This window comes from Babylonia areolata, chromosome 22 (genome assembly GCF_041734735.1).
Source record: "Babylonia areolata isolate BAREFJ2019XMU chromosome 22, ASM4173473v1, whole genome shotgun sequence".
NCBI lineage: Eukaryota > Metazoa > Mollusca > Gastropoda > Neogastropoda > Buccinidae > Babylonia > Babylonia areolata.
In genome coordinates, this window is record NC_134897.1 from 23,108,689 (window position 1) to 23,131,157 (window position 22,469).

General features: G+C 38.5%; 1 protein-coding gene across 1 annotated transcript; it reads right to left on the reverse strand.

Moving 5' to 3' along the window:
* Positions 1–1,963: 1,963 nt before the first annotated feature.
* On the reverse strand, positions 1,964–22,164 carry LOC143297220 (sorting nexin-27-like). Its single transcript, XM_076609437.1, has 13 exons — positions 21,911–22,164; positions 18,127–18,209; positions 16,951–17,096; positions 16,246–16,438; positions 14,761–14,831; positions 13,760–13,852; positions 13,237–13,312; positions 12,010–12,170; positions 10,101–10,190; positions 8,029–8,178; positions 4,668–4,796; positions 3,333–3,396; positions 1,964–2,056 (listed from the first exon to the last, which is right to left on the reverse strand). Exons 1-12 carry the CDS (start codon positions 22,162–22,164, stop codon positions 3,337–3,339), a joined length of 1,506 nt encoding a protein of 501 aa, XP_076465552.1. The 3' UTR covers positions 1,964–2,056; positions 3,333–3,336.
* Positions 22,165–22,469: the final 305 nt, after the last annotated feature.

The following is a 22,469-nucleotide window of genomic DNA, read 5'->3' on the forward strand; positions in this document are numbered from 1 at the left end:
ATAAGCATGTGTGTGTGTGTGTGTGTGTGAGTGTGTGTGTCTGAGAGCGTGTGTGTATGTGTTTATGTGTAAGCATGTGTGTGTATGTGTACGCATGCATGCACTTGCCTGTGTATGATCCTGAAATGCACGCATGCACACACATGTGTGAGAATGACACCAAACTACACACTAATCACACAGAATATCATGGATTTACACTTCAAAAGCAAGCTGCATATTCAATGAAACTAAGCTGCATAAAAATATCATCAAAACAAGAACACAAAAGCATAATCCTACAGAATTTGTTGTTCTGGAGGCAAACTTGCAGATACTGCAAGATAGTACATTCAATGAACAAAAGACAGAACACATACAATTATACTAGAAAAATGAAGCGAAACGCCATTAATATTCTTAGAGAAAAAACGACAACAGTAGCTTAATAAATTTTGAACCTGTACCTATCATTCAGAAAACATACATGCACACACGTAAACACACGCACACATTCAAAAACATCAGCATCATTAACCAACAGAAAAAAACAAGTGTGATAGTTGAACAGCATACCAACCTGACCAGCATTTTCTTGTCCATATATATGTGTACACAACAGCTCTAAGACTTTGTGAAAAAACAAGCACACAAAAAACAAAACCACAACAAAAAACAACATATTTTAAATGAAGCCAAATAAAAATGTTGCACATTTAAGTGTGTGTGTGTGTGTGTGTGTGTGTGTGTGTGTGTGTGTGTGTGTGTTTGTGTGTGTGAGAGAGATATCTGAATTGATGACAGGAATAAATTGGTCAATTGTTTACAAGAAAGCCATACACAGTATCCACTCGCTAACCCAATCACATTTTGCCCTACACCTGAACGATGTGTCTTTAACAACTTAAAAAAAAAAAAAAAAAAAAAAAAAAAAAAGCTACAAAAAACAAACACACACACAGAGATCTACATCAAAACCACATGGAAACTGTCCTAAAACCTCACAAGAAACCTGTCGTCTATGCAGGCAAATCAATTATTGCCACCGTGACCCTCAACCTTCGATCACAATCACTCATGAAACTATCACATTTTGCCGATCCACGAGAGCTGCATCTGCATGACCTGTTTTTATAAAGCCTGGCCATGTTGAAGAAATGAACGCTCAAGTGTTTTCACTTCTCACACCACATGCTGCATCACGATCAGACCCAAAATGGAAAAAAAAGAAAAAAAGAAAAAAAAAAAAAGAAAAAAAAAAAAAGAAACTCTGTCCATACTGGCAAGCTGAATCAATCCCACTGTAACCTTGACCTTTCATAAGGGTCACATGGGAAAGTTGAAATCCAGTTGGTGACGCTGCTTACGTCAAGTATCATCATATCTTTTAAAGGGAGAGTGTGTGTGTGTGTGGGGGGGGGGGGGGGGTGGGGGGGGGGGATGGCGGGGGACTTGGGAGGGGAAGAAATATGAGCAAATTCCAACACGGTGGTCTTTACCACTTCCAAGATAATGAGCATGTTCTGACCTCGTCAGCACAACTGATCACCTTCCACAGAGCATCAAATCAGGTCTGCACTGATCCAACTCCTCGCCACATCAAAATTACTCTGGTGGTTTGTGACGACTGCTATTTAAAAAAAAAAAAGAAAAAAAAAGGACACACACACACAGAGATGCCACAATTCTATGAAGTATAATCATAACATTTTTCCCCCTTACCATTTTCTGTTTGTTAAATCAAGAACTGCGAAAACAACACAACCGATAAAAGAAAATGAAAAAGAAAGAAGGGAAAAAAAACAAGAAAAAAAAAAAAAAAAGGTGGGTGATCACATATCTTCCTAACATCTGAAACATGTCATCACTCTTGGATCAGCCTTTGCTCTGTACATGTCCTCCACGAGAGAGAAGAGGTCTCTAAATACCATCCAATCTGGAAACTGTACACAACAAAGTTGAGAGTTCCCCCCCCCCCCCCCCCGCCCGCCATGGCTCAGGTACTCTCCACTCACACCAAATGGCTCACGTTTATCACACATGTCGTCCTCTCCAACAAAGCACCAACACCACCTGCCTGCAAAAAGGGAGAAGTAAAAAAAACAAAACAAACATAATCATCATCACCACACTTCACAGTCTCTTTCATATTTGTCCTCTCGAAAGACTCGATCTACTTTTAAGCAGTATTGATCTTTGTTTATCACAGTTCAAATGTGTCCTGTCCATGCTGTGTGTGCGTGTACGTGTGTGTGTGTGTGTGTGTGTAAACAAGTGAGCTGGATGAGTTGTGTCATGATGTCTAATTAAGTCTGAGTAAATTGATTCATTTCATCAATTTGTAATTTTTAGTATCTTTTCTAAACATGTACAACACTCTGAGCTCTATTCAAGAAAAAATTGCTGAATAAGTGTTGGTTATCATTATTATTATTATCATTATTATCATCACAACAGTCTTCAGAAGCAGCAGCTGAAAATGTTCAACACAGCTGTGAGACAATGAAATGAAACAGTTGTTATATTTGTATTGTATTTGTATTTCATTTTATCACAACAGATTTATCTGAGTGAAATTCGGGCTGCTCTCCCCAGGGCACTACAGTGCCACCCATTTTTTTGTATTTTTTTCCTGCGAGCATTTAAAAAAATTAAAAAAAATTTTTCCTATCGAAGTGGATTTTTCTACAGAATTTTGCCAGGAACAAACCTTTTGTTGCCGTGGGTTCTTTTACGTGTGCTAAGTGCATGCTGCACACGGGCCCTCGTTTATCGTCTCATCTGAATGACTAGCGTCCAGACCACCACTCAAGGTCTAGTGGCGGGTGAGAAAATATCGGCGGTTGAGCTGGGATTCGAACTAGTGCGCTCAGATTCTCTTGCTTCCTAGGCAGACGTGTTACCTCTAGGCCATCACTCCACCATGCAAATAAAATACTTTAGCCACCATGCAAATAAAATACTTTAGTTTTGCTTTGGTTTTGTTTCTCCTTTGGGTTTTTTTTTCTTTTTGGGGGAGGGGGGAGAAGGGAGAGGGGAAACGGGGGAGAGGGGGGAGATGGGGAGTTGGGGGGTGGGGGTGGGTGGTGTTGTTGCTTTTGCCATGCCTTATTTCATGGGGGAAGTGAACAAAGGGCATAGTGTATATTTGGAAATCTGAAAATACAATTACCATGTCCAGTTTGGCAAGTCATGCACAGCAAGCACATGTATACATGTATGTGTGTGGTGGGGGGGTGAGAACGGGAAAAGGCCCATACAGAAAAAAAGAGCAAACACGACGAACTGACCGACAGGACAAGCCCAGTGGTCACTTATCTAGGCAAAGTATTTCACCAGTACGGAGTACCCACCTCATCAAGTTTCCCATTCTAATTCTTCATAGATGCGATCGAAGCAGTCATTCATGTAGTAAAACTGCAACACAAAAATCAGATATGTAAGTATGAGTTCAAGACAAAATGTGTGGTTTTTTATTTTTTATTTTTTTATTTAATTTTTTTTTTTACAATGCAACGATAAGTAAGTAAATAGCTATATAAAGTTTAAAAAAAAAAAAAAAAACGGAAAGAAAATGACAATAAAACAGAAGTAGGAAAAAAGACAAGTTTCAAACAACTGAACATCAAAACTCCAAGCGGCAAATTAATCAACACCAGAGTAGTACAAACAAAATTACCTGTGAACAAAACTGCATCTAATAAAACAAAACAAACAACCCCCATCAAGAGCTGGGGAACAGCAAGATAAAAACTGTGAACTGGTCCAGACTATTGCATCAAACAATTTCACACCAGCAAAACCAACCCCTCTCCCCCTAAACCTGATCATTCACCAAAAGCTTTAGTTACAACCGAGAAAAATGCTTAAGAATGTACGATACTGCTCAGATAACTAATGACAGAAGGGATAAAAACTGCCATCATCCCCTGAATACACACTCACATCAAGGTCACACACACCAGATACACATGTTGGTACATGCATGTGCACACACATACTTAAACACAACCCCCCAAAGCCGCATTTATCCAAAAATTTAATTATTTCATGCATTTACTTATCCGCTGATTTGGTTTAAAAATCCTGTTTAAATTTTCTTATAAATATGTACAATCATACTGTATTACTCTTTTTTTGTCACAAAGGATTTCTCTGTGTGAAATGTGGGCTGCTCTCCCCAGGAAGAGAGTGTCACTACACTGAAAGCACCATCCTTTTTTTCTTTCTTTTTTGTATTTTATTCTGCCTGCAATTCTACTTACTTTCCTATCAATCCTATCAAAGTGAATTTTTCTGGAGAGTTTTGCCATGGACAACCCTTTTGTTGCTGTGGGTTCTTTTACGTGCACTATACGCATGCTGCACACAGGACCTCGGTTTATCGTCTCATCCACATGACTAGCATCAAGACCACAACTCAAGGTCTAATGGAGGGGGAGAAAATACTGGCAATTATGGGATTCAAACCAGCATGCTCAAATTCTCTCGCTTTCTTGGCAGACGCATCACCTCTAGGCCAACACTCGACTCTATACATATGTTTTTTTTAATCATCTTTTTCTTTCCTTAAGCATTCACTTGGCTCTCATCCAGGCCTGCGTGTAGGTGCCTCCTGAAACAGAAACTGAGGATGAGTTTAGACACACACAAACACCCGTGAATACACTTAGGGAAAGATTACTTACATATGGAGTTAAAATTTTGACAATACGTGGTTTCTTTCCCGGTCGGTCATACTCAAAGCTGAAAGACATTCCTTCTTCATCCACCTCGTAGGATTTGACATCCTTCCAGGCAAACTCTATCACTTGAGTCTGCAAAATAATAAAATGCATACTTCAAAGCTGGTTTGACCTCTTTCACAAACATAAGCAACTTTGGTCGGCTAGATATTTCACCACCACATGTGACTTTAATTGACATCAATGGGTCATGCTAAACGAACATTTAATCACACTGTAACAAAATGGTGAAAACTTGACAGCTGCATCTAACTTGCCCGCAAAACAGAAAACTGACAAACCTTCCCTCCTTGGCTGAGTTCCAAGTGAACAAGTTCACTGTGTTGTTTTGACACAAACTGAATTATGTGACTGAGAGTGTCATCAACAATATTTGGCACTGAAGAGTGTTTTTCCACAGAGAAACTTGGCTGCGAAAGAGTTAAGTTTTACATGGACTGAACAAGGAAGTGGGTGAACTGGTACTTTTAAACGTTATTCTTGCTGACCTTTAGAGATTATTTTGGTTTCACTTTGGGTGGTTTTAAAACCTAACGAATACTCAGCCCTGAAATGGCTTTTTGGGGTCAGCTGGGCTATAGCTGTACAAGCAACATGATTTGAAATGAACACCATGATGCTGTCTTTCACCTTTTGGGCTTTGGGCCCACAAGTTTTTGACATTATCACTGCATTAAGCACGAAAACCGAAATTCAGAAAAAAAATCACTAAATATTTTTTGGAATGTGATGATACTTCACTGTAATAGGTATGAAAACAGAATTTAGAAAAAAACAACAACAAAAAACAAAACTGTTTTCAATAAAATTCATTTAAAATCCAGCAATTGTTGAAAACATCATAAACCAAAAAAAAAATATTACAGACATTCGTAACATTACAAAATGAAATGTGATAATACAGAGTCAAGTACATTATTCAAGAAATCCTACAGATACACACCACAGTGAAACCATCTCCCTTCCCAGCACCCACCACACCACACCACCACCTTTTCCCCACACTTTCCCTTGCCCCCACACAGCCACCCCCACCAAACACAAACAACACACAGGAGTGCATCACTTCAAATCTCAAGCAAAACAGAATATTTTACAGAAAAATGAGATATATTTCCTGCCTCTATTGTTCCGTGTATTAACATACTGTTTACATACAAGCACACTTTACAACCTCAAAATCAAAATAAATAAAAGATTTTTTCCTGCTTCTGTTGTGCTGTGTTATTTCTTTCTTCAGTTTTTTTCCCCTTGCACAGAAGGTTCTATTCTTTTCAATACAACACAAATCAACACTTCACATTCAGCACATAATAGATCAGTAACATCTGACATTCAATGAAATCATCACCAATGACAATAACAATTGCAAAGGTGCAACTGGCAGAAAAAAAAAAAAAAACTGTTTTGGTTCAGATGGGAGACATGGGCAGTGCCCTGTTTGTGGAAAACAACACGAAACATGAAGTCTTTGAAGATCTTAACCCTGAAAGTGCTGGATATAATAAAACATACATACAGAAATCATGCTTAAAACAAAGGGATAGTTTGCCTCCGCTACCTGTGCTCTGATTTGGGGCATTTGTATGCTTATCAGTAAGAATAAATAGGTAAACCTATACATTTTTGGAAAGTACTAAAGGCTGTACCTTGTAAGTAGTTGGAGATATTCCACAGGATATAAACAACAAACATCAACCACAATGTTTATAGGTATTTTCACATCTTTTACAGAGTCAAAATCTCAAAATTGGCATTAAACTGTGCAGAAAATGTTCTGGCTGCAGAATCATGATATGAATATAACTGAAACAATGAAATTATAAGCATTGTATTATTTGTTTGAGACATGCCCACCGACGCCACGCACGCGCACATCTACAATACTTTATGCAATCACAGGCAAAAACAGAAATAAATGTTTTCTTTTAGCTCATGTTGCTTTCAAAAGCAGCAAGAATGCTTTAAATCAAAATAATTTCAAGTTTTCTAGCTTGATTTGGTCAAGAAATCGCAATAGACCCATGCCTAACCCACTTTACCACCCCTCCCCACCCCCATCACCCACCCCCCAGTTTTTGTGGCTGGAGACACAAAACTGAATGAACAACAAGCAAGCCAGCATGCCCAAGTGTCAAAATAACAAAGCCGTTTTCACCAGAATCCCTGTCAGCAAATGAATCATCACTAGTGACAAGGTCACTCATTTCATGAGCTTTGTCAACTTCAGTGTCACTCATTGTTTACAAAAAATACGAAGATCTGGACTTATAAACTCGGTCAAAGTTTGTGCAAACACAAGCAGGGAGGCAGTAACACCAGAACGAGGCAGTTTTACGAAGACTGCCGAGCATAGCCGTACGATGTCGGACCTTATGTAAACAGAGCCATGATCGTGGCCCATCGCACTTTACCGGGAAAGCCACGATCGTGGCTCATCGCGCTCTCCGGGTTAACTCTCTCCATACGAATGGCGAAAGAGACGACTTTAACAGTGTTTCAGCTCAATTACCATCATCAAAATATTGCAAGCAGAAGGCTCTTATACTGAAGAGGTGAATGTTGACAAAGAATACCACAATTCTGATGACGGAAGCTAAAGGTTGGGTCATTCAGACACCCACTAGACATCCGAGCGGTCTGTGTAGAGGAGAAGAGAGGACTGGCCGTACTGAGTGAGTTAAATGGTGCTCATGCAAGTGTATTGTTTTTAATTTTCAATGTGTGTGTTTATCAGTGTTGGGGTCAACAAAGACACTTTCAAAAGAGCATTCTGTTTTCACTTTTGACAGGTCATCAGCATACGACACAAAATGGCCCATCAGCTTTTTTTTTGCTTTTTTTGTTGTTTTTTTTGGTCAGAAAATGGACAGTCTGTTTTTGATGTGAATCTGAAAACGGATTTCTGTGCCTAGATGGAAGAGTTGCACCCATGCATTCCATAATGACTGTGGTGCACATATGAGTTAACATCATCAATGCAGCGTTTGCCTTCATTATATAATCAGAATATAGATATATTATGCAGTATTATCATAACCTGCAAGAATGACTCATAGTTTAGCTTGACAAGGATGTGAGTTACTGCAAGGGTTTTTCTTTTGTATAATCCGCCCCGCCCCCCCTCCACTTTCCCCCCAAACCCTCTTACACTCTCTAAACTATGACGCCCCCATGTCCCACACAATCCTATCGCTCTCTCTATGTTTTTGTTGTTACTCACAACTATATGGTTATAATTTAGCAGTGCATGACAATTCATGTCATATCTGCACTTGTTCAGCTAACACCACAATTTCCGTACCTCCGCTGTGCCGTCCTCTTTGCAGGCCTGAAGTTTGAAGCACTGCAGGCCGATGATGGCGATGACGTGGCCGTCCCTGCGGGAGTCGCAGGCACAGTGAGGGAACACCACCTCCCCATAGCCGTCCATGTGTCGCACAACCTTCAGGTACTGCAAACGCCAAAGCCAGTCATGGCATACTGTTAATATCTGTCAGTGATGGAACTGGGCCAGCGACATAAACTTCAGGTACTGCAAACACCAAAGCCGTCAGCGCATACTGTTATTATATCTGTCAGTGACGGAACTGGGCCAGCAACACAAACTTCAGGTACTGCAAACACCAAAGCCGTCAGCGCATACTGTTATATATCTGTCAGTGACGGAGCTGGGCCAGCGACACAAACTTCAGGTACTGCAAACACCAAAGCCGTCAGCGCATACTGTTATTATATCTGTCAGTGACGGAACTGGGCCAGCAACACAAACTTCAGGTACTGCAAACACCAAAGCCGTCAGCGCATACTGTTAATATCTGTCAGTGATGGAACTGGGCCAGCGACACAAACTTCAGGTACTGCAAACACCAAAGCCGTCAGCGCATACTGTCAGTGACGGAGCTGGGCCAGCGACACAAACTTCAGGTACTGCAAACACCAAAGCCGTCAGCGCATACTGTCAGTGACGGAGCTGGGCCAGGCCAGCACTAAAGTGAGATATACGATCAATGGTTTCTCCAATGCCATAGGAATTGATTTACAGCTTAGTCTTTTGTGAAGGACTTGGATTTTCAAACTAGGAGTAAGGTTGCACTGGCTCTTAGTGCTGCAGCCTTGGGGAACTAGATGGCCTTTGGGGACCATCCCAACATCGGCTGTCCTACAGCCCTCTTGGCCAAGACAGTGGGGATGTAACTTGGGCAAGACACTTTCCATTACAATAAAGTTCTAGCCCACGTTATAGATGGGACAGCAGTTGCCTCCTCTGCTGTTCTAATAGTCATAGTTGGCCATGATTATCATACATACTTACTACACCAAATCATCAGACACACTGTAATATCTTTGTTAGTGGTGGAACTGGTACTTAGTACACCAATCATCATGCACAATGTAATATCTTTGTAAGTGGTGAAAATGGTACTCACTATACCAAATCATCAGGCACACTGTGATATCTTTGTTAATGGTGGAACTGGTATCACTACACCAAATCACCAGGCACACTGTAATATCTTTGTCAATGGTGGAACTGGTAATTATAACACAAAATCATCAGGCACACTATTTTATTTTTGTCAGTGATTGAAAATGGTTCACTGAAGATGATGCTGTCTCTGAACAGTTATTACCAACATGTGCTACTTTCTATAAACTGGAAAGACTTGTGCCATGGTCCAAACAATAACTTCCATACTTTACTTTCCATACTTTAGTTGAACACCTTTTCACTACAAGTGCTCCTGAACTACCACATCTACACAGCAGAAGTAACTACAATCAAACACTTGGATATAACAGTACAGAAGCCATTTATCAAATCATTTATTCTGCGGCAAATTCAGCTTTTCTACATCCAAGTGATCTATACATACCCTAAGTTCATTTCTGATTTTAGCAAAGTGCTGATTGTATGAATTTGTATTTTGTATAAGTATTTTTCATAGAGTAAATATCTATCAGCTCATGGATGCTCAAGTCTATGTAAAAATTAAAAAAAGACAACTGACATAGTGCATAATCAATTATCAAATCAAACAGAAAGCATAAACATGACATTTCACAAAGTGCATATTTCACAAATCATAAATGCTGAAACATTAAGAATGAACATATTTTACATAGTAAGATTATTTAATAAATAAAGAATGCTCAGCATAAAAATGATGTTTCATTGTGCATATTCACGGACTCATGAAAGCTTAAGCATATTAATTGAATCGTAAAATATCAAGCATAAAGCATGGAATGACATTTCAAATTTTGCAAATTTATTGACTTACGCATGCTCAAGCATAAAGTATAATCATGATAATCCACACAGTCTTTTTCAACTGCCTCATGAAAGCAACAAACAACAAACTCTGATTTCACCTCCAACATCTTCTCCTGTTCTCGTAACGTCTTCAGCTCATACAGTTTGTCTGCCGCTTTCAACAGGCCCCTGTTCACATCTTCTGCAGCCTGCATCACAAACCAACAAAACATTCCTAAACACTAAATTAAAAGAGAAAAATAATTTTAAAAATATTTACATACATATCCCTCACCAATAATACAATAACCAACCAACCAACCAAAAAAAACAACAAACAACAACAAAAAAAAATCCCCACCAAAAAACCCCAAAACAAACAAACAAAAAAAAAAATAAAATAAAAGAAGAACAACAACAAAAACACATGTTCAACATCTGTCTCTTGTCAATAAGCTTTGTATGCCAGTATCAGGTCTCTTTACAGATTTACATAACATTTTTTTTTTTTTTTTTGTCTTATCTGCAATATTTACTGTCATCATTTTGAACTGTTTGGATAAGACATAATTTGTCCTCTTAAAACTATTAACTGCTGAAAGACCAATGTGGGTCTTCGGATCTTCTATTTTGTTTCAAAACCGCATTCTGAACCATCTCTTTTCCATTTGCATACAGCTGTATTTTCAGCAACTGTTGCTAAGATGCTATCCAACACTGACTGCAAGTTCAATAACACCTTATTTACAAGGATGAGAATGTCGCAGTTCTCACCTGTCATTTAACCAAAACAATTCTCAAATTCAATGCCTATATGCATATAATTATGTGTGTGTGTGTGTGTGTGTGTGCGCGTGCACGCGCACTTGTGTGTGTATGAGTGCATGATGCATGCACACATGTTTATGAATGCATGTGTGTCTGTGTCTGTAATTTTCCCTTCCTGTCATATGAAAATTGCAACAAAAACAAAAATAATAAGAACAATTAAATGTCAACAGTCTCAGTTATCATATTCATTAACATGTCATTTACAAGAACAATAACATCATAATTACTGTTGTCACAGCTCTGTCAACAAAAAAGGAAACACACACCTCAGGTTTGTGGTTTCTATCAATAAACATTTTTTTTTTTTTTTTTTAGATAGTTTTGTTTTTGTCAATTTACAACTGAAATACACCCACACACATATATACTAACAAAACAATAAAATGAATGAAACACACATGGGGAGTAAGGAAAATATGGCTGGGTGACACAAACTGCAGACACAATGAACAACTGAATTACCATGTTTATACTGGCACCACAACAGCTGTTGTTCACATGCTGGCTCGTTCTTTTTTTTTTTTTTTTTTTTTTTTTTTAAACTCTTATCTTTTGTTTCTTTTGTCAGTATCTGAGAGCATTCAGTGGTGGGTTGCACAAGCAATCTAAGAAGCATAAACTCTGCTTTGTGTTAAGAGTTTTCCCAAAACTACACAACAAGTGTTGACTCAACACTTTCTCCGGCATTGGAGACTTTAGTCGACATCATGGGGTCATCTCAAAGCGCACAGAGCTTCAAGAATATGCGCTATAGGAAGACATCTTAATAAAGCAAAAAATAAACAAACAGACTGTTTTCCACATTGTAACAAAGCGTGACAGCTGCAGCTAATTTTCTTGCGCTACAGGATATTAACTCACGTTCCCCTCTTGACGGAGTTCACAGTCAACAGGTCCACTACTGTGCTGCGTGAGTAAGAGTGTTAGGCCTAAAATATTTGGGGCTGGGGAGCGTTTTCCACACAATCTCGACCGAGTTTTAAGTGAACAAGTCCACTACTGTGTTGCCTGACTGAGAGTGTTAAAAGGCTAAAATATTTGGGGCTGGGAAGCGTTTTCCAGGCAGAGAAACTTGGCGGCGAAAAAGCTAAACAAAAATTATGAATGCTGAATAAAACACACCACTGCTTAGGCTATATCTGCAACACAGCTCCCCCCCCCCCCCCCCCCCCCAGTCCCACTGGTAGCTTCACTCACCTGCCAGAAGAGGAAGGAGAGGGCGCGCTCACTGGAGTTGAGCGTGGCCTCCCGCAGCAGGGAGAAGAGCCAGCGCTTGAGGGTGAGGCAGGTGGCCGTGGCCGTGCTGTAGTTCTGGATGTAGATGTTGTGGGGCAGCTCGTGGGGCTGCAGGCGGCGCTCTGCAAAAACATGACTCTTGCTGTTAACTCTTTCACCACCATAGATGACTTTAGATGACTTAGACAGCGCACTGCCATAGTCGACTTGACTTTAGTTGACCAGACAGTGCACCGCCATTGGCGACTTTAGTTGACTACACAGTGCACCGCCATAGGCGACTCTAGTTGACTACACAGTGCACCACCATAGCTGACTTTAGTTGACCAGACAGTGCACCACCATAGGTGAATTAGTCGACTACACAGTGCACCACCATAGCTGACTTTAGTTGACCAGACAGTGCACCACCATAGCTGACTTAGTCGAATACACAGTGCACCACCATAGTCGACTTTAGTTGACTAGACAGTGTACCACCATGGGCGACTTTAGTCGACAACAATAGGCGACTTTAGTTGACTAGACAGTGCACCACCATAGTCAACTTCAGTTGACTAGACAGTGCACCGCTATAGGTAACTTTAGTTGACTCGACAGTGTACCACCATTGTCGACTTTTGTCAACTGTACAGTGCATGGCCTTAGGGAACTTTAGTTGACTACAAAGTTAACCACCACAGTTGACTTTAGTTGAGTACACAATCATAGGCAACTTTAGTTGACAGTGTTAATGTGTAATGTATGTGTTAGGTCACTGATGTATAAGGTGTATGTAAAACTGTCAATGCATCAGATTTACATTCGGTTGTCAATGCACTGGGTTTGTCACTCCGTGTTATATTTTTAGCTCTGTGTTAGATACATGATGTGTAAGGTTCACTGCTGCCTTGTATGAAAAAAGCATGTAGTGAAAATTCTAATTCATGTGTACACACAGCCACACACACATGCACACACTTGCATACATTTTCTCTCTTCTCTCTCTCACTTGCACACATACACATTTTTTAAAATTTTTTTTACAAGAACATGAAATATACAGTGATGCACTCACTTCTCATATGCTCTCTCTCTCTGTCACATACATGCACATACACACACTTACCCTCTCTCTTTACACACACACTCTCACACATAACACACACACACACACATTCACTCTCTCACACGCAACACAGCACTCACCAAAGTTATACTCCACAGTCTCAAACAGATAAAAATACTGCGCCGCATCACCAAGACCCACTTTAGCTGCAACAGCCTGTAAAAAATATGTTGTTTTTAATTAACAGTCATTTCCTGATGAACTAATTTAGAATCACTTCCTGATGAACAGTATAATACAATACAATACAGTATGATCTATATTCAATGTTAATGGCTGTCATGTACATACTACAAGTACAAAGCAATGAATGAAACCAGTTTATAAAAACGTGTAAAGTCTGTACAGGCACACCTGTTCACGCTCCCTTTACACCTGTCAGGCTTGCCACCTGTGTAAGCTGCTTGTAAATCATTAGTGGTTGGTGCACACACTTAACACACCAGCTGGGAAGTTGTAACTATTCAAGTTCAAAGACATGATGAATGGACTGTTAACACTGACAAAGCAGTTTTTTGTATACCGTATGTGTGGTGGAGTAATAAAATTATATCACCTGATCCTAAAAAAGCTTCTGAACTGATTATATGGGAAAGTACTCACCCTGTAAACAGTGTCTGTGTTGTCGTTGCGGTTTATTGTCACCACGCAGATGTTTCTGTCCGGTAACAACACCTTCAGTTCCACCTCTCCGTCCTGCAGCAACAAAATTTAATTTCCTAGAATTGTATGCATGTATGTAAATATGTGTGTGTGCATAATTCATTAATTGTCAGTTGTGTCCGACATTGACCATAAGAGCACCAGAGGAGGCATCTGCTGTCCAACTGTCTAGGCTAGATTTTGATTATAATAGAGAGTGTGCTGGCCAAGTTACATCCCCACTCTTTCAGCCAAGGTATTTAGTTTTGGACAGTCGGTGCTGGGATGGGCTGCAAACGCCAACTAGCCCCCAAGGTCGCAGCAATAAGAGCCAGAGCAATCTTGCCTCTTACTTTGAGTCATAGTCCTTCACAAAAGACTAAGCTGTCAACAAATTGCCACTGCAGTGGAGAAACCATTGATCATACAGCTCTCACTTTGCTGTTGATCCAACTTTAAGCTTATGTCAATATGCGATTCCTTGGTCTACAACCATGTAAAATAGAATGAAACACACAGAAATAGAAAGAAAAAGCCAGACAGGCACACAGCGACCAGAAAGAGCCAGAAACACACACACGCAAGCAGCCATGAAGAGACAAAAGGGCAGAAACTGGAGATGGAACACATTTCATCCAGACACAAAGAGCCAGACAGACAAACATATTATTCTGACACAAAAGAAACAGTAACTGGATAAAGTATATATATATATATATATTTCATATATTTTCTTAATTCAACACCATAGAGAGAAGACCAATGCAAAAAAGCTGCATCTTCAGATTTTTCATTTCATGGAAAACAATAACATTATAACAACATGTTTTTAATTCACACATTTACTTTTTTTTAACCATCCACATTGTCAGTCATGACAGTTTTGCCATATTACTAGAGCACATTGATAAAATATCCTATGTTTACAATGGGAAGAAAACCAACATGACAAAACCACTCACATCTTCCATATCTCCAGCTGCCAAGAAATCCTGCATCAGGTCACTCTCTCCTATCACCCGCACTGCACACACTGTCAACAGATTCACATTAGTTGTCTGAGAACACAAACCAGCATTTAAACCCATCTGTAGCCAAAACAAACAATGGTAAAGAACAACAATTACAAAAAAATATGTGTACATCTGTGTGGGGGTTTGGAGGGGGAAAGTAAAAGATGGTGTGGATATGAGTATGCCTGTGTGCACTAAGTCTGTGTGTGTGTGTGTGTGTGTGTGTGTGTGTGTGTGTGTGTGTGTGTGTGAGTGCGTGCGCACACACGTGTGTGGTTGTGTGTGTGTGTGTGTGTGTGTGTGTGTGTGTGTGTGTGTGTGCGCGCGCGCGTGCGTACACACATGTGTGGTTGTGTGTGTGTGTGTGTGTGTGTGTGAGAGGAAAATTTGTAGGCATGCTCAGATGAGGAGGCCTGTGTGAATCAGCACAGGGAGAAAGGACATATATGCATACGTGCATGTGTGTTTTTCTAAACAGCAGAAAAGTGATATTTTTATTGGGATTGCTTTGTTATGACTCTGTTATGTGAGATTTTGTTACACATATTGTTTGTCAAATTTTGCTGTTCTGCTTCTAACGTGTATTTATCACAGTTTTTACTATGCTTAATTTCCCTGACTGGGGATATTATTCTGATTCTGATCTTTATTGTCCATCAGTCACATGCTTTTTGACACTTACACCTCAGGCAACCATAACAGCCATCTTCAAAGTTCAGACTTGTTCATATACATACACACACACATACATAGACACTCTCACACACATTCACACACAAAGATCTACTCAGCTTGTTTCATTTTCTATCACCTAGGACCTCCTTCCTTCCCACCTCCAGAAAGAAAAATTGTTATATAAAATCATGTGATGTTCACAAATACAAAACATCTGGTTCATCTGAATAATGCAGAAAATGCATGACTAAACACCTTTCAGTCTTTTTTGTTTGTTTTGTAAAACAACAATGTGAAGCACTTTTAGAAAGCATTTAGACATGGCATGCACACTTATCACTAACTTTCTCTAAGTCTAAGGGAACATCATGATAAACCACAAAGAACTAATCCACATTGCTGTGGTCCTGGTCAAATAAACACTCACCTTTTATTGGTTATATCTTTTGTTGAATCATGCAACATCTCTTTTTATTAAGTCCAATAAGAAATTTTCTTTCAAACTGTACTTCTGTTTGTTTCACACACACACACACACACACACACATATATATATATATATATATATATATATTCATCTTTAATTCCACCATCCAATTACCATGTTTCCCTCCAAATGAACTCACCATTTAACGCTGCTTTCATCTCCTGAATTTTAAAGGATAATATTCAAATGTGAAAATTAATTCTGTAACAATACCTCTACTGTACAATCACCAGTATGTGTGACGGGACATTTAATAAAATTCCTCTGCTCACCTTTTTCCAAGTACTGTTCCAAGCCTCTTCGCCGCTGGTCTAACTGCTGTTCTGATAGCTGGAAGATTTTTTTGCCGGGTAGCTTGGGGAAGGTGAAATCTGGAAATTCTCGTTTCAAGTTTTGATGCAGGCTGTCAAATTCACGATAACGCCGAGAACACAAATGTCGCCCAGCCATGTATATGTTAAAAACCTGTAAGAGACAGAACATTTCAGACAGAACTTGTCAAATGTCTTGCGTTTGCTCTTCATTTAAAGTCAAACAACATTGTGTTTTTAGTATGAAGTACACAGTAGAAAAAATTTCATGAAGTGATGATGAATGTTCATTATAATATAAAAACAAAAAAACACATACATTAAAAAAGGGATTGATAAAGATTCATCACTTAGTATTGTACTGTTTTGTATTGTATTAGACTGCATTGCATTGCACTGCAAAGTACCGCAACAGTATTAAGCACAAGTTAACATGCCAATACTTCTGATCATCTTGTGAACTTTTTCAGCAGCACTGAATTGGCTGAACACAACATTTATTATTAACCAAGAGACGCTTACGCTCATCAAGTGCTAATCACCCAACACTTTCACTTTTATCACATACAATGATGTACAAATTGTTTATAAATACATCATCATAAGCAAAGCACAACATCACCAGTCATTAAGATGTCATCAAGAAACGTAATCTTTGCCACTTACCACATATTTTTCACCGACGTTTTCCACATAATGATAGTCTGGGATGGAGATGGGCAATGAACGGCGTTCTGAGTAGTCAATGTATGGCCCAGATGAATCATCGCTGGGCTCCAGTTTCTCTGCCAGCTGATCTGGCACCGATATGACTGCCCCACAAAAAGGTCTCAGCTTTCATGTATGCAAAATCTCCACATCAACATCATTAAGCGTGATGACCCTACAGTAACTGTGATAGTGTCAACCATTCTGTGCTCATAACATGCGTATAGTACTTCACTACTTGTTCATAAAGTTTACTGTCACTATTAATAATTATAAACTATTATGCTTAAAACCATGACTTTTTGATTAAATCATTACCAGTTCAAATGACACAGTACGTTATTGCCCAGAACTATAACAATAAGACTTTCACCTTTGGTGCTTTAGTCATTAAGAAAATATTCAATTAAATCTAAAGAGAGACAAAAGGAATTAAACAACATGTAGACTATAAAATATTATTACACAGATATCAGTTACACGCGCGTGCGTGTGTGCGTGTGTGTGTTACTGTGTGTGTGTAATTCATAATAGTAATGCATCATCATGATCATGCACCTATGTATATTCCGGCCAAAGCAGCATTCTTTGGAAGAGTTCCATTTTCATAATTCATGGCAGCAAAAGCTGATGTGCAACATTCTTGAATAACATCTAACCATGTCACAAGTTAACAATGACAAAAGTTTCAAAGATAAATATAATATATATTGTAACCAAATATGATCCAAACCAGCAACACCTGAGAAACGAACAACACAGACGATAAAAGCATAATACTAATAGTATTATTTTAATTCAATTATTACACTAAATAAATCAATGATGCTCAGCATAACACAACTGCCTAAAAAACACAAAAAAAACCATAAAAATAAATTAATGATCAAGTGAAATCTTAAAGAAAAAAAAAGAAAGAGAAAAAAGAAAAAGAAATTTTTTTCATATCGTTGGTCAAAGAATGAGACAGATTTAACAAGTGGAAGGTCCCTGACAAAACATTAAAATTCTCATCAATCTCAGCCTGAAATGTCTGCATGAATGTGATAATAGATGTCAGTGTTGTGCTTGCCTTTAGTTAAAGAATTCTACAAAAATAATGACAACAAAATAAAAACAACTGAGCACACTTACCTGTCAATGTTAAGGTATCACCACCTGAACGAATGAAGTCAACCACCTGTTTGTGAGTGGCTCCTTCCACATTGATACCATTTCTGTTCATAAAACAAACATCATGCATAACAAAATATTCATTCTGAATATATTTATGTAAATAATCATTCACTGCTCTCCTGGAAAATAATATACATATTCATTTCAAACTCAGCTTTCAAAAAGAAAAAAAAAGAGAAGGCAAAGCATAAGTTTATTTCATGTGCCCTTTGGGGGCATTGAAACATAAATTATATAAAATATATAATACACAGTAACACACTCCATATAAACTGAGAGATGTCAAAAAGTAAAAGAAAGGCTACTTTAGTACTTAGAAAGTCAAGCCTCAATGTCTGTGTGTGTGTGTGTGTGTGTGTGTGTGTGTGTGTGTGTGTGTGTGTGTGTGTGTGTGTGTGTGAAGTGTGTGTGTGTGTGTGTGGTAGTAAATTATATCTAATTATCGGAGAGTTTCTTTTCTTTAGCTTAATTAGCATTTTTGTTAGTTTGCACTCTGAGTCTGAGTGATATTAGATGTCTAATGTATGAGTAATATTAGATGTCTAATGCATATGTGTGTGTGTGTGTGTGTGTGTGTGTGTGTGTGTGTGTGTGTGTGTGTGTGTGTGTGTGTGTGTGTGTGTGTGTGTGTGTGCACGCGCACACACATGCATGTGTGTTTGAGGATGTGTTGTTCCATGTATAGTCAATGATATTTCTTCAATTCAATTTTAATCAAAAAAAGTTTCTTTTTAAAAAGAATTCAGCTTTCTGACTCTCCCATGCCAACCTCTCGAAAAGAAAAGAAAAGAAAAGACAAAAGGTAAGTGCATGCATGTGTGGGTGTGTCCTGTGTCTATGGGTCACTGGGTGTCTATGTGACTGTGAGTCTGTCTCACTCTCAGTGTCTGTCTCATTCAGTCATTGTAGATTTAAGCAAATTTCTCATTGTCTGTGTACGAGTGTGTGTGTACACACACGCTCAAATGTTAAACGTGCATTATTCATGAGAAAGGCAGGTGATAGAGAATGGGTAGGGAATGTAGTGGGACAGAAAGAATTCAATAAGCTACAGTAAACAGCTAAAATACCCACACAAACAACTTGCTATTATTTATCATAAGAAGTAACTGCTAAATCAAGTCTGTGCAATAATTTAGAGTATTAATAATAATATAGACGTGCATGTGTGTGTATATATATGTGTGTGTGTGTGTGTGTGTGTGTGTGTGTGTGTGTGTGTGTGTGTGTGTGTGTGTAAGTTCAATGTATAGCTACACACAAAAACATGTCATTAGCCATTAGGGTCAAAATAATGAAAATCAAGATTTTTTTTTTTTTTTTTTTTTACTAATTTTTGCATCTTTAAAGCCATATCTTTGCTGTCAGTAAATATTTTAACATAAAACTGCCGGAAACTTTTTTCTTTCTTTTAAAAATGCTTTCAGGTGCACGCGCTGTTGGTACTGCTGCACACATCCATCACTGAAGTTATAATGTTCAGTGCATTTGACTGCAGGCTTTTCTGAAATTACATCAGCCTATGGCTATAATGTGGCAATGCATTCAGTCAAAAAATCAATGACTGCAGAACTTTAGTAAACATTTTGATCTGGGATCTTAAGCCGAAGTTCAACTTCAAATGATTCATCAGCATTACAGGAAATATTTTCTGTTAAAAAACAAATGCGGCCTTTGTTTCACATTTGAACATTCATTGTGACTGCTGACTGCTCTGTCGTGGCATGATGTCACTCCTCCACTCCCCATTCTTGACTCAATACAGAAAGAAAGTATGAATTTTCCTGATCTTTTTTTTTTTTTTTAATAAAAATTTATAGTTTACTGGATTGTGAATATTTTGACACCACATACAAGTTCAAGATAGTTCTTGTTCTAAAGTTACAAGCAGGCAAATGATGTGCTTGTTTGTTTTTTCATGAGCTGATTCATTTGTTCTTTTCAGGCAAACCAACTAGGAAAAAATTATAGAAAAAAAAACTATCATCTACAGATCATTCTGGGGTGGGTTTTTGTTGTTGTTTTTTTTGTATATTAATCTGTGTATTTTAAATTTCTTTATGTGCTTAAATGTCAAAAATTACAAATTCCGACTTGAGTCGGGTTTTTGCCTGCTGCGTCACACTTTCACTGAGAAAGTCAGAATGATTAGTGTGTATTGCATTTATTCAAAGCTAAATGAGACATTATGAAGTGAAAAGTATCATCCTCTAAAAACCTGGCAAATAGGTACATAATTACAGAACCATGCATGAAACTAAACACACACACATATGTAATAATATATTAATAAAGCAAAATATATAGATACATGAACTGAATTAATTATGAGCTTGGCACATGGTATTGGGCCAATACTGGGCTTGGCTCTCTAGAAAGGTAAAAGAAAGAGTCAAAGACATCAATTGTGATGTCACATCAACATGACACAGTGACACAGCCAGGATTATTTGGTTTAAAACAACTGTGGGAAACAAGAGATGTTCTGGGATTCAAATGGCAGGCCCAACATATCTTTACCAAAAGATACACAGTCAAATAATTGTCTCTGCAACATTGTCTCTGCAACACATTCATTCTTTGGGAACAACAGAGTTTGAAAACATACAGTTTCCACAATGCACTCACAACTTTAATCTGTCTGTGTTGCTGACATTTCAGCAGGTTGCTTTTTAAGTTCAACTCTTCTTTTGTAAACTTGGATATAAATTCATAAATATGGGACTAAATCCATTCCAACACAGACCTTGCACAGTTTTTTTCCCCTTTCCTATTGCAATGTCTTTGCAAAGTATTTCTTAAAGAATTCATTTTGAGCTGCTCCGCAAATCAGCCATAAACGAAAGTAAGTCTCCAAATTTGTGACATTACCACCTATTCAAAATAGCAGTCTCCACCACTACTTTAAGTTATATCTAAATAAGTTTTTGTCTCAGGATAAATATATTTGCTTTAAAAAGTACAGGACAAACCTAAAATCAATCAATTTTTGTAAGTCATAAAGCCAGACCACTCCATGTCCCCTTTAATATCCATACTATGACAATAATGAATGTCTGTCCAAAATTAAAATATTATTCAAATTATAACTTAATATATTCCTTTAATTTCTGACACCACCAAGACTGACAGATGTTCACAGAAAATCTTGTCCAAACCCTCTTTAGTACATGATATGCAATGTGTATTAAACTATAAATATAATACTATTAGTGTAAAAAGAATACTGTTTAACTGAAATCATTCATTTCTGCTTCATGCAGAACATTCTTTACAGAATAAAGACATAATAAAGTCTCTCCCCCCCCCCCCCCCCCACACACACACACATTGCTGAAAGAGATAGAGAATCTAGATCTATTCTACAGATGAGAGAGATCGACTCACACGAATGTTGCGATAAGAAAATTATATTGATACGCTCCACATGAAAGAGAACTGTAGACAGAGAGATATCGTGAGGTAATGTGAGAAAATGCGCTTCTCAGTCCAGTGTAACTTTCACGCTGGTCATCATCTCATTCTGAAAGAGAACGACGACTGATCGATACGAACTCGATACAGTGGTCAACACAACAGGCAGTGAACTGAACATCAACACATTCACATAACCTCTTTCGTCGACAGCTGTGTCAATGATACAGACGGAAAAAATGAACAAAGCATGACAATATTTACACGTATAATCTTTTTCGTTCATTTCAACGTCAAGAAATTAATTCATCAGGTATATAGAACTCACACTTCCAAGATGCGATCCCCTTTACGAATCCCAGCTTTCTGTGCTGCTCCGCCCTCCAACACCGCACTGACGTGTTGTAAAGGCGCGTACAGTACTCCATTGATGGATTTTAGCACACCTCCTTCGTGGATCTGGCCCCGGACATTGAAACCAAAACCTGTGGAAGTCTTTGTTATAGTCACAATTCGCGGTCCTGCCTCTGCGTTATGTTTTTCCGAAGGAGAAGGGGTGCTGTCTTCGTCGCTGTCCGCCATAGTTATCACGTGACGTCCAGACAGCTTGTGCGATTCGATTACCTCCCCTTCTCTCTCTCTCTCTCTCTCTCTTCCAACCAGGCTCAAAAGACTGGACCTTTTTTTTAAAATTCTTTTTTTTAAATTTGTGCTTGGTATTTTATTGTCCATCAGCAAGAGCTTCTGCGCTTTGCAAGTAGCATAAATGCTACGGCAGTTTCAGTGTTTCAAAAAGTGATGTAAAAAAAAGAAGTGAAAAACTGACAACAGAAATGAGTGGCGTTCAAGCTGCAACATAAACTGAACAAACAAAACAAAGCAAAACT

Coding starts and splice junctions, on each gene's coding strand:
- LOC143297220 (XM_076609437.1), bottom strand. CDS start 22,164: ATGGCGGACAGCGACGAAGACAGCACCCCTTCTCCTTCGGAAAAACAT. Junction 14,832..16,245: donor GGAACAGTACTTGGAAAAAG/GTGAGCAGAGGA, acceptor ATCTGTTGACAG/TGTGTGCAGTGCGGGTGATA. Junction 8,179..10,100: donor AACAGGAGAAGATGTTGGAG/GTGAAATCAGAG, acceptor TGGCGTTTGCAG/TACCTGAAGGTTGTGCGACA.